The sequence below is a fragment of the Myxocyprinus asiaticus genome, chromosome 15, assembly GCF_019703515.2.
Source record: "Myxocyprinus asiaticus isolate MX2 ecotype Aquarium Trade chromosome 15, UBuf_Myxa_2, whole genome shotgun sequence".
In the NCBI taxonomy this organism is placed as follows: domain Eukaryota; kingdom Metazoa; phylum Chordata; class Actinopteri; order Cypriniformes; family Catostomidae; genus Myxocyprinus; species Myxocyprinus asiaticus.
In genome coordinates, this window is record NC_059358.1 from 35,499,597 (window position 1) to 35,513,005 (window position 13,409).

Below are 13,409 nucleotides of genomic sequence, written 5' to 3' on the forward strand. Positions count from 1 at the left end.
CATGTCAAAGTGATATAAAATAGGCACACTGGAATGCAATCTATCTATCTATCTATCCATCCATCCTGATAAGTCAGTGCACGGTGTGGGTTTAGATCATATAATATTCCAATCAAATCCATGCAAAGAGTTCGGTAAGAGCTTTGTCCACTCACCCTACAGGAGGTCTGACAGCAGCGTCTCCCAAATTCATTTATCACAAACTGAATCCTCTTTATTCCAACGCTTCACTCTCCAGTCCAGGCGGGGATATTGGGATATAATTCTAAACCATTCATGTGTATGTCACCTTTAAAGAAAGAGCAAGTAAACACTTTAGGAGAAGGAGACAAGCACTTTTCTCGCTCTTCCATTGCAGACAACACATCTGACCTTATTTATCCATGTACCTCAGTCTATGACAAGTGTTTAATGTTCATACTTTTGTTCACACAAGAGAAAACAACAAATAAAACCCTTTTTAAAATACCTCACGCCGAAAACCGCTAAGTACTACATTCAAAACTGGTTATCGCAACTATTGACATACAAGTTGCGAGGTCTACGCAAAGGCAAAATTGTCACCGAAATATTGACATATAAAACATTCTGAACATACTTACGTGGATTCAGCTGCGGCAGAAGAGTTGTGCATGTGAATTCTCTGTTCTAATCCGTCCAGCGTCGTTCCCGCGAATGCTCGAGTACGCGCTCAACGGCAGCCCGCGCCACAAAGATTTCTTAAGTGCACGAGAACGCGCCTTAGAGAACGAACCGCGGGAAGCGCGTGACCGTGACAGTAAACGGTTACTGATACAGTACTGTCAATAAATGACTTCCACCACTTCAAAAAGTTTTATTTTGAGAATACTACACTCTAACGTAACTGTAAATACAACAGTCATCTTTCTCTTTGAAAAGAACATGTTTATGAATTTTACCTCAATAACAGTAGGATTTTTATAATATCAATGTTTAACTGCTGATGATAATACACTGTTTTACCATGGTAACCGTTAAGCTGCTGCGACAGCATCATTCCGTTCAAATATTGCTTACTTCAGCTTCCTAGCGTTAATTATTCCTCATTGGCGACTCGCCCTAATAAGGATTTATTAGAGCTCCTTGACTCCTTTGTCAATTTAAAGGAATATCAGAGATTATTTCAAATGAATGGGAGAAATTGGAACACTCAACCCGAAGAGCTCTGAGCGCCCAACGGTCTATGGATGTAGAAAAGAAGTCCCGCCTAACAGTTAAAAGAGCCAATCACCTTTTAGATACAAAAATTACCTGTCAATCAACTCTAGAACGCGCATGCGCATTAGCAATACAAGACGGGAAAATTGCGTTTTTTTCCGTAATGTGAGGTTAAGAATCACGATTTATGATTTATGTATTGTCAGATTTTACAGCTGATTTGAAATATGTTCTTTGATCGCAATCTTGACCAACTGTTTTTTTAGATATTAGTCTTTCTCCATTCAAGTAGATAGGAGCTGCACTGGCATGACTGGACATAGCCTCCCGAGAGCATTCCAAAGATGGCCGACAGTAGACTGACTTGCTAGAAAGACTTTGGGAATGTTCCGGGTTCAGTACAAGTGAAGTATTGAATATTGACAATATTACAAGATAATATTGATTACCACAAAAATTAATTTTGATCTGCCCCTCCTTGTCTTTACAAAGAGCCAAAATCTGGGTTACAGTGAGGTACTTACAATGGAAAATAAAGCAAAATTACAAATGTAAGCAACAACGTAACAGAAAAGCCAATGCAGAATGAAACTAAACCATAACATAACAGAAAAGCCAAAGCAAAACAAAATTAAGCTTTTTTTCTGATAAAGTTGTTCTTTTGTGACTTAATTGTGTTGTGGCTTAATTTTGTTGTGTTTTAGCTTAATGTCATTGTGTTTTCAGCTTCCTCTCTTATTTTTATTTTTATTTGTATTTTTTATTTATTTTTTGCTAATTTTGTTGTGTTGTGCACCCCTGAGCCACGCGTACAAAATGCCATGTTAATTTTTAAGTTAAACTAAAGTTCAACAACCTAAGACTGATTAAAAGGGCACTTTGCCCCCTTCCTCTGTCCAAGAAAGCTGTGTTTGAGGACGATGAAAACTATGTCAAACCCAGACCATGTCGTGTATAAGGAGTAGGCCTATGGGACAATGGTATACACTAGGTATGCAAGAGAAATAGAAATAAGTCTTCCATGATGCCACTTTCGACAAAGTTACAGAATAAAGTCATGAAGGTATTGTGGGTATGTGTGGAAGTGAATCTAATGGTATACACTGTGTGTTGACTGTATATGTAAGGGCAACCAAGGAAAAATTCTCTACGGTGAAATTAAATGAAAAGTGTAACACAGATTAGCTTTTTTCTATGAACTATAAACTGTTGTACTGTATGTGAAGTGCACTAGCTGGACAGCATTATGCATCTTTGTTTGCTGACTGATGCAAAAAGTTGGCAAATATACTTTTCATGGTCAAACAAATCCTCTTTAAGTGTCTCTTCCTACAACTACTGCCGCCACCACTTGACCAATGCCTTTCAAGAATGACTGCCATTTATGGAAAGATGTCTGTGCGTCATTGTAAGGAACCCTAAGGGGGCGTTGTAACACTTCTCATAGGTTTTACCTCAGATCCACTCGCTTAGAGCCATACAACTTGAATATTATCATAGATATTTTTAACACAGGAAATCTGTCATTTCAGTGAAATTATTTAAATGTTCAGTTTCAAATTTGGTTATGTAAATGGAATCGTTTTAATGCATTTAAAAACAAATGTGTGTCTAAATTATAGAGTTGTTGGAGATGCATTTGTATTGTATTATAAATGTTTGTATATATGTGTTATTAAAATATTCAACACATTAATATCCCAAAGTATTCGGCAGAAAAGTGTTAATCTTGGGCCATTTAAAGGTGGAATGAATGATCAGACAGTATGCTCTTGTAAACATGGGTCTGTGCTAGTATGTTTAGAACATTTAAAAAGCCTTTATAGCGGTTCATTATTTTCTTTTTCAGTGAGATGAAGTCCTGCCTCTGGGAGGTTCAGGAAATAGCACTTTCTGTGTTCTGCATAGTTTTTCACAAACAGTATCACACAAATCTCACATATTCAACTGCCATAACCAAGAGACATGACAGAGCACCCAGAGACTGATAATGATAATGGTATGTGACCAAATACTCTATGATTCAATGTAGTTATGTTACCTATTACAATTTTTAAATAATAATAATACAAATAAAAAAAACTTTAAAATTTAAAAATAAATATGATTTATTTCATCCAAACTGTTTTAAATCATTCATTGTTACTAAAGTAAACAATCTGGAAAATAAAAATAAATGCATGACATTACTATTTTTATTATAATATTATTATGGGAGCCATTTAAACATGAAATACTTTTTTATATGGACCTATACATTTAACCTCTGCACATAACTCGCAATGTAGAACACGTTTTTGACTCCAAATACCCCAGTTGTTCAAGACAAAATGTGAAGGCCACCATCATCCCGAAACTAGAGATGTCAAAAGATTAAAACACTTAATCAAGATTAATTTCATGATTATTAAAGTTAGTTATAAAAAACTATCAGTTTATGTTGTGTTGATTTATTTATATGATTATATATATATATATATATATATATATATATATATATATATATATATATATATATATATGGCGGATTTTTCATCAGTTTTTAGCATTTTAATTCAGTTTGATTGATATTTTAATTCAACCTATTTTTATATCATTTTAAGTCATTTTGCCGGCGGTTGGAAGTATGCTGAGGCCCTCTAGAGGGCCCCGACACCCTGGCTGAGAACCACAAGCGTAGAATATTTTAAATGTTAAAATGACATCACGCCTGCTGTGACCAGTAGATGTCATGAAAACCCAGACTAAAAAGTCAAGTCTGTTGCTAGATTCTCTTGGCCTTTACATCTTATTTAGGCTGTTTTCCAAACGAAAGGTTTTTAGGATCAATCCAGAATGTATTATAAACAACTATCTATTCACCCAACATTGTGTTTTGTGTTTCTTCCAACATTTAGGATACAACTATGAGGACTACTACAATACAGACGAAACTGTACCAGCGTGTAACAATGGCAACACAAAGGCTTTCAGTGATGTTTTTCTTCCAACCCTGTACAGCATAGTCTTCATCATCGGTTTCATCGGAAACGGCCTGGTAGTGTGGATCCTGTTCAGACACCGTCAGAAATCCAAGATGACAGATGTGTGCCTTTTCAACCTAGCCTTATCTGACCTACTCTTTCTTGTGTCACTCCCCTTTTGGGCTCAAGGAGCTATGGCTGAGTGGATCTTTGGCAAATTCATGTGTCACATCATAACAGGTCTATACATGATGGGTCTCTACAGCAGTATCTTCTTCATGGTCCTTATGACAGTGGATCGCTATGTCATCATAGTCCATGCCCACAGTATCATTTCCAGAAATCGGTCTGTAAAAATGGGATTGGTTCTGGCCTCATTGGTGTGGATACTCAGCCTGTTTGCAGCTCTCCCTAATATTATTTTTGCCCAGTTGAGGGATGAGAATAATCGAACATCATGCAGATATGATTTTCCAAGTCAAGCCTGGAAGTCATTTACTTACCTTTTACTGAACATCCTGAGTTTGATTCTCCCTCTTATTATAATGGGCTTCTGCTATGCAAGGATCATCCCAATTCTGCTCCATATAAAATCACAAAAAAGGCACAAAGTCATCAGACTCATCCTGGCTGTGGTGGGTGTTTATTTCCTTTTCTGGACACCATACAACATTGTTACGTTCCTTTCCTTCCTTCAATTTCACAACTACCTGCTGTCTTGTGAGTGGCATCAAGGTTTGAGCTTGGCCATGCAATGGGTAGAAACTATAGCCTTCAGCCACTGTTGCCTCAACCCCATCATCTATGCCTTTGTTGGAGAGAAGTTCAGAAGAGAAGTCTTTAAGGTCTTAAAAGAGCAGTTTCCAGTGTGCTTCAGCCATTGCTCAACTTTATCACGAGAGTTATCTGAACGCAGAAGCTCAGCCTTCTCCAGATCTTCAGAATATTCCACCACACGGATTGCATAGTGCGCTGCTGGCATGATTCAAAGTGATACTGTTCATTCCTTCAGAGTAAAATTGTTATTTTCATTCTGAATCGCTTCTATTTCTCTCAATCCAAAAATGCCATTTCTACTATGTGCACTGTATATATTTGAATGTTTTCATTGTTTTGTATTTTTAAGTGTTTTGATAGCATTATTGACATACGTGAAGTCTAAGTTTGACTCTCATGATAATGCAGAAGTTGAAATTAGTGCTGTTGCCGAGGCTAAAGATTTTATTCTCTGTTTCTGTGTCCTCACATTTCAGATTTGCAAATGCTGCAGATAATGCTTTTGAGACAAATGATTTCATCAGCGATTTTAAATAAGTTCACTAATTTATTTTTATTAGGGGATTTAAAACAAATAAACAGACAAACAAAAAAAGCCTTTAAGTTTTTTTAAGTTTTGAAGAAATATATTTAGGTTAGTCTATGTTTTAAGTTTTTCTTGTTGTTTCTTTAGTGTTTTGCTAAGTGGGTTGCTTTTTAATAATAATAATAATAAAAAATCTTACTCATGACTGATTTTTATTAATTGTTGTGTTAGTGCTGGTTATTCAACAAACAGTCAGTTACTGTTATGTATCAAAAAGATTCCTGCAGCTCATGTAATGTTCAAAGTAGTATTCCTTGAAATATAAAGGGAAGAAAGATGTGTAAAAGTGTATGTGTGTGGTTTCGGTGTGGGGGATAGTGAAGGGTACACTGTCCTTCATAGAGAGGAAGTAGTTTGAAGCGTAGCTGTAAACCATGTTAGCTGCAGCAGTGTATACATGCTTATCTATGTACGGAGACACTTAGAGGACAGGGAAGGAATTTATTTTATAAAATATGGGTTTCCTTCTGTCACAAAAAGCTTTACATTGCCTCACAATAATTTTTGCCTTCCCTCACAATATAAGCACAGTCACATTTTACCTTTGCACAGCAAAATTCCACAGACCAAAAGGCATGGGCAGATATTAAGTGCGTGTGAAACCTGAAAATTACTTGCCAAGCAGTCTCTTTTTAGGCTGCACTTTAAAGAGTGACATAATGATACTCAAAATCTTCGCCACTGCGATATCTGAACCTACCTTGCAAATGGCACTGTGTGTGGCAATAGTGATGCATTACACATAAAAGCAAAAACAGTAAATTATATTTCAGCAAAATTAATGTTTGATGTTTTTGATGAACTTAAAGCATAACTGAAGTTTTTATCAAGACACACAGATATCGGGGGAAAATGGACGCCATGCAAGGAGCAGACGTGTGAGCAACGAGCTCTGTGCACTTTGCTGAATTTTTGATTATTCTCATGTTATAATCTGGTGAAATTTGAAACACCCAGTTACACATTTGTCCTTTGTTGCAAAACATGGCAAAGAAGTCAAAATCCTCGGGCTCTGGAGATATTAAAAGACACTTACTTGTTCAGGATGAAAGCCCCGACAGGCCTACAGACCGGGGACTCGATTTGGATGGCGCGGCGGGAGAGGAGATCCAGCGTCAGTTGTCCAACATGTCGATGATGTTGACGAAGATTCTTGCTGACTTGGAGGATCTCGCTGTAATACGTCGATCGATCACAGCGATGGAAATAAAATTCTCTGAGTTAGGTACAAGAGTGTCTGATGTTGAAAAATGAATCGATTTTCTGGAATCTTCGGAGAGGGAATCATCCGCTTACTCAGTCCTTGATCACAGTGAAGCAAAAGTGTGTAAGCCCCCTAGAGCAACACTGACGCTTCACAGGATGTGTAAAAATCTTGGTCTTTTTTGGAGACTTTTGAACCCATCTGGTAGGGACTATACATTTTTTTCATCAGTCCATAAGATTTATTCTAGAATAGATTTTTTTTTTTATATCCAAATCCCTCATTTCATCTGTTGTTGATTGCTCAATTGGAAACATCTTAGTCTCAGATCACGCCCTGGTGAGTTTAGAGGTGTTGCCACATATAGAGAAAAAGAAATCATATAGTTGGCGCTTTAATGTGTCCCTTTTACAAAATCCTGATTTCCAACAAATGTTAAAGACTGAAATCAGTGTTTATATGGAGACCAACTGGTCCTCAGTATCCTCTGTGGGCGTGGCTTGGGAGGCATTTAAGGCGGTTCTTAGGGGCCGGATCATACAGTATGCCTCATTCATCAAGAAATCCAAAGCACAAGAACTTGTGGAGTTGGAAGGAAATATTAAAAGTGCCGAGGCAGAGCTGAAGCGCCGAATGTCATCTGATGGCCTCAGAGAATTAACCCGATTGAAATATAGATATAATACTGTACTGTCGCGGAAAGTGGAGTTTTGGTTATTCAGGGCAAGACAGTCATACTTTGAGTCAGGTGACAAAGCAGGGAAGCTTTTGGCTAGATATATAAAGCAGAGAGAGTCTTTTTCTACCATTCCCTCAGTGAAATCTGCTGGTGGTGAAATATTTACCTCAGCCATTGATATTAATAATGCCTTTAAAGAATTCTATATTGATCTTTATAGTTCCACGTCTTCGTCTACTGATGAAGATATTAGAAACTTTGTGGAACCATTAGATCTTCCTAAACTGACGACTGAGCAAAAAAACTCTCTTGATTCTGAGATAACTTTGGAGGAGCTTGATGAGGTAATTAAGTCCCTACCTACTGGCAAGGCTCCGGGGCCAGATGGTTTTGCCACAGAATTTTTTAGATCCTATGCTACAGAATTGGCCCCACTTTTGTTAGAAGTTTATACAGAAGCATTAAAGAAGGGAAAACTTCCTCCAACCATGACACAAGCCTGGATCAGTCTGATTCTTAAAAAGGACAAAGATCCAAGTGAGTGTAAAAGTTACCGTCCAATCTCCCTGATCCAACTAGATGTTAAAATATTGTCAAAAATTTTGGCTAACCGATTAAGTAAGGTTATGACATCTTTTATACATATAGATCAGGTGGGATTTATTCGGGGCCGCAGCTCTTCTGATAACATCAGGCGTCTCATCAATATCATGTGGTCAGTGGCGAATGAACAATCTCCGGTCGCTGCCATCTCACTTGACACCAAAAAGGCGTTTGATATGGTAGAATGGGATTATCTTTTTAAGATTTTGGAAATGTATGGGTTCGGGAGTACATTTATTGGTTGGATTAAGTTACTTTATAAACACCCTGTAGCAGCGGTACAAACAAATGGATTAATTTCAGATTATTTTACTCTAGATAGGGGCACTCGACAGGGTTGCCCTCTTTCCCCATTATTGTTCTGTCTTGCCCTGGAACCATTAGCAGCTGCGATAAGAAAGGAGGATGATTTTCCAGGGGTGACAGCGGGAGGTGCGGCGCATAAGCTTCTGCTTTACGCAGATGATATTTTATTATTTGTCTCTGAACCTACTAGATCTATGCCTTGCCTCCACAGAATTATTAATTCCTTTTCCAAGTTCTCAGGATACAAAGTCAATTGGTCTAAATCCGAAGCTTTGGCGCTGACAGCATACTGCCCAGAAACGGCTTTCCAGCCGGGCGCCTTCCAATGGCCCAAACAGGGCATTAAGTATTTGGGGATTTTATTCCCAGCAAATTTGTCTGATTTAGTTAGAGTTAATTTTGACCCTTTAATAAAAAGCTTTTCAAGCGATGTCAGCAGGTGGGCTTCGTTACATTTATCGATGATTGGTAAGGTTAATGTTATTAAAATGAATTGTATTCCAAAATTTAACTACCTGCTACAGTCCCTACCTGTAGATGTCCCCCTCTCTTTTATTTCAAGCAATTTGATAGCATAGCGAAGTCCTTTATTTGGAATGGTAAGCACCCCAGGTTAAATTTCAATAAGTTACATAGGCCAATTGACAGAGGAGGGCTAGGCCTACCCAAGATTTTGTTTTATTATTATGCGTTCGGTCTTAGACATTTGGCTCATTGGTCGCTTCCACCTGAGAGGGCCCCTCCCTGGTTTTGTATTGAAAAGGAAGTTCTTGCCCCTATCTCGCCACTGCATAGCCTTTCGATTAAACTAGCCGGAGAGGTTAAGTCGCATCCCTTTATTTTGCATTTGCACTCGATATGGACAAAAGTGTCCAGAGTGTTTAATTCTGATATTTATTTAAATGTTGCCTCGAGCATATGGCAGAACCCTAAACTATGTATTAATAAGTCCCCTTTTTGTTAGTCAGATTGGATTGTGAGGGGGGTTAATGCACTTGGTGACCTATATGAGGGTGGAGTATTGAGATCTTTTGAAAATTTGGTTCAACATTTTGGCATTCCCAGATCTCAGTTTTATAAGTATTTACAGCTTCGCCACCTACTCTGCACTATTTTTGGGAGTGGCACGCACCCCCCTAAGGCGGCAGGTGCTTTGGGAGAGGTGATTGCTGCTTTTGGAAAAGGCCATGAAGCATCAGTGTATTACTCCCTACTAATTCAGAGTCTGGGGGATGGAGCCTTGACTTCTCTTAAGAGAGTATGGGAAAAAGATTTGAATTTGGTATTGGAGGATGGAGTGTGGATTAAGATTCTTAAAAATGTCAAGTCTGTATCTAGAGATGCAAGGGTTCGCCTTATGCAATTTAAGATTTTACATATATTTTATTGGACCCCCTCTAGATTATATAGGCTTGGTCTTAAAGACACACCCACTTGCTGGCGATGCCAGTCAGAAGTTGGAGACACTACACATGTCTTTTGGGGGTGTGTTAAGATCCAGGAGTTTTGGTTGAGGGTTCAGAGGTATTTGTGCGACATTTTAAGGGGTTGGAAGTCAAATGGAGCACCCTCTTTTTCGGAGTTGTGTGTGGAAATGGGGAGGGTAGCTGCATTTGAAGAGGCGGTAAGTTGAAGGCTGGGGTTGAGGGACTTATTTGCTAAAAAATGGGGCAAATATTTAGTTTTTTGGGGGGAATTTCGGAGAGGGGATGTGGAGAGTGTAGTTTAATCATGTATGTTTATTATTTTATTTATTTGTGTATATATATATATATATATATATATATATATATATATATATATATATATATATATATATATAATATATTTTATTTTATGTAAGTGTATGTATATGTATCTGTGTATGTATGTATATGTATGTGTGTGTGTATATGTGTATGTATGTGTGTATATATATATATATATATATATATATATATATATATATATATATATATATATATATATATATATTATTTTTTGGATTGTGTGTGTGTTATGTGGGACCATAGGGGTGTTCATTAGGGGTCAGGGTGGGATTGTATTAGTAGGGTTTAAATGTAAAATGTTGATTCATTATATATGTGTTGAGTTTTTTTCACTGTCATAGCACATGAATCAATAAAATGTTAATTACAAAAAAAAGAAATTACTTGTTGGATTTTGAAGAATTAAATGTGATTTTATCGTCTTAAAAAATCTTCACCACTGCAAGTCCTGCAGAATTTAGCCGTGTGACCATGCCTTAAGTTTTTGCAATGGTTTTGTATTCCCTCGCAATTATTTTGGGTTCCCTCGCAACAGATTTGTGGTCTCTCACAAAAACACACACACACAAAAAAAGCATTTCCTTGCAATAGTTTAATAATAAAAAGCTCTCCTTCGCATCACAATGGGAATGGAGAGAAAACGGCAAGGCCCAAGACCTGCCGTAAATTATAATGAAACTAGTAATCAGGCTATGAAACATTGATACTTCAGCCCTCCTTTGCAGTCAAAATCTGTGAAGAAAAGGGGGAAACATTCAAATTATAGAACATGGAGAATGTGTAAGGTGAAGCCCAACCTGCTGCAAGGCAGAGGTCCTTTATGGACACACCCTAGCCCAGTAGGAGGCCATGCTCTTGATGGAATGAGCTTTAACACCCATGGACACTGAATGACATTGCGTAAGTGAGCGCCGCGGTGGCATCAACAACCTAGTCAGAAAGTCTTTGCTTGGACCAGGGACTAAAAATTTAATGTTTTTCATTTCGGTTAGTTTTGAGTAGAAACTGTATTTTTTGGAAAGCCATTTGGAAAAGAGGTGGCATTCTGCTACATCTTTTCCTAATGGTAACCGGTTAGGATGAAATAAAAGAATGACTAATAATGTTCTTTTTAAAATGACAGTACTTTGTGCTAAGGGTGGATGATATACCAGCTGTAGTGTTTCCAGATCTCACTAGAGAAACAAGGAACCTGTTTTGAAATAATAAAAAAAAAAAAAAATAAAGAAAAAGAAAAAGCAGTTCTCAGGACAGAAATCATAGCAAGCATATTATACAGTATCCTATATAAAGTAATGTCTTTTCAATAAATGTATTCTTAATATTAAATATAAATAATATAATTAAATTCAAATAATCATTTGGCCACCTAAAATAAATCAGTAGCCTAAATCTCTCTCTCCTGCATGCATGCACACACTACATGGGCGTGTTTGGATTAAACATCACCTTTTTTTGAGCCAAACATTTTTTTATTGTTTTACATTTTAGACTAGCAGTGTCCAGCAAAGTGCATGCTTATGTTCTACTACAAAGAGAGAAACCTCATTTATCGGGCGAGAAGAAGTGTAATTCTGAAAATTTACTGTGATAAGCCCTTTGGTATTTCGTTCATGAAAAAATTATCAGAATAAAATTAAAATAAAAAGCGTTAAGTTGGGCTTGTACAAATACTATTTTCTTTATACTGCTCTATTTATATTACAATGTTAGTATATGTAAATGTTTTATTTATTTTTTTATTATTGGTGTTATGTAATTGAAGACCTCTAGTGGCCAGCACCTGCAGCAGAGCATCTGTAGACACAAGGGAGGCTATTCAGCCACCTCCTGTTTTTCCATTGTTTGACACCCTGATGAAGCGCTGTTTGGGCCAGTACACATTGGTGCTTTTTTATGATGTAGCCCCTCTAATAAAGGCTTTTTAATATTGAAATTCCACATGAGTGCCTGGATGTGGATTCATGTTTTCATTATTGGGAAACATCCATTACTATTTTTCATGTATTTTTCATCCTTCAGTACCAGATGCGCTCTTGGATGTAATTTCTTTTCATCATAGATAACTAATATTGGCATTATATTTAAGCTGTTTAGCCAGAGGAGAACTTTTAACATTTTAAAGGTATAATATACAATCACGTTTTTTTTTTTTTTTTTTAAACCACACAATGAAGACAAAGATATTACAGACATTATAGCTTAATTTTCTGTTACAATATAAAAATGGTACTTGTAGCACAAATTAACTATGATTTTACTATAGTAAAACTGCAGTAACCATGTTCTTTTTTTTGGAAAAAACTATGGTATAACATAAATGGAACTATGGGAATTATGTTGTGACTAAACGAAATCTAAAATAAATCAAAACTGTGTTATATTTTAGCATCTTCAAAGTAGTCACCCTTTGCCTAGAATTTGCAGACATGTACTCTTGACATTTTCTCAACCAGCTTCTTGAGGTATCACCCTGGGAAGATTTTTAAACAGTATTGAAGGAGTTCCCATCTATGTTGGGCACTTATTGGCTGCTTTTCTTTATTATTTGGTCCAAGTCATCAATTAAAAAAAATTAAAAAAATGTTTTTATTACATTTTAGATTTATAATGAAATAAATTAATATGGTGGCATAATTATATTTTTGTCTACAAAACTAATTTCAAACATTTAAGCATACGCCTTCAGATTTTTAAGATCATGAGAAACATTTCAGTCAAGTGTTTCAAAACTTTTGACCGGTAGTGTATATAAAAGCAACTAGAAAGATGTTGGCTAGAAAGATGCTTTTTGGGCATGCACACAAGATGAAGTAATGCTAGGCTAAGGTATGCGAGGCTAAGAAGAAGTGAACCTTGACTCCTTGGCTAGAACAGGGACATATCATACAATTGCATGTTGAGTCTCATTCAGTGTCAGACATTAACCTGCCTCTGTCATCATAAGAAGTATGTTCCTAATCACTGCTTGCATCCCACAATATTAACTGGATTTCTTATCTACAGTCTGAGAAGGTGGGGGTCTTGATTCCACCCAAGGTTTCTTCCTTATATTACCTAAAAATATTACAAAGTTATTTCCTTGCTGTCATAAAAGGGACCTAAAATGCCACCCAAGATCAGACAAGAAAATGGTGCAGTGCCAGGTTTGCATCTGGAATTGGACATAGCGGCACACAGTTCAACTGAGGCCCAAGGAGCAGAGTCCTCCAGATCCCCCCACCAAGGGCCCTCCGAAGAGCTCAGCTGGAGGCATGGTGTCCGAGTTGGCAGGCCTGGTGAGGGTTCTCTTGCAGTCTTAGGCAGCCCAGGATGACAGTGGGAGTAGGAAATGTCCAGACAA

At 37.1% G+C, this 13,409-nt stretch overlaps 2 protein-coding genes across 10 annotated transcripts in view; one reads left to right on the plus strand and one right to left on the minus strand.

Annotated features, from left to right (window-relative positions):
• LOC127452714 (protein cordon-bleu-like) overlaps positions 1-682 on the minus strand; it is a 165,702-nt gene extending 165,020 nt beyond the window's left edge. For all 9 annotated transcript variants that reach the window (XM_051718352.1, XM_051718348.1, XM_051718351.1 and 6 more), the window contains exons 1-2: positions 603-682; positions 156-289 (exon numbers count right to left, since the gene is read on the minus strand). In XM_051718352.1, coding sequence (XP_051574312.1) covers positions 156-193 — 38 coding nt within the window. In that variant the 5' untranslated portion in view covers positions 194-289; positions 603-682. The remainder of the gene's footprint in view (positions 1-155; positions 290-602) is intronic.
• A 2,424-nt stretch (positions 683-3,106) lies between these two features.
• Positions 3,107-5,647, plus strand: LOC127452717 (C-C chemokine receptor type 5-like). Its single transcript, XM_051718359.1, has 2 exons — positions 3,107-3,178; positions 4,077-5,647. Exons 1-2 carry the CDS (start codon positions 3,145-3,147, stop codon positions 5,108-5,110), a joined length of 1,068 nt encoding a protein of 355 aa, XP_051574319.1. The 5' UTR covers positions 3,107-3,144; the 3' UTR covers positions 5,111-5,647.
• Positions 5,648-13,409: the final 7,762 nt, after the last annotated feature.

Bases quoted from the DNA above. Each gene is read 5' to 3' on its own strand.
- LOC127452717 (XM_051718359.1), top strand. From the start codon at position 3,145: ATGACAGAGCACCCAGAGACTGATAATGATAATG. The intron at 3,179-4,076 runs GTATGTGACCAA...TCCAACATTTAG, and splicing joins AGAGACTGATAATGATAATG to GATACAACTATGAGGACTAC.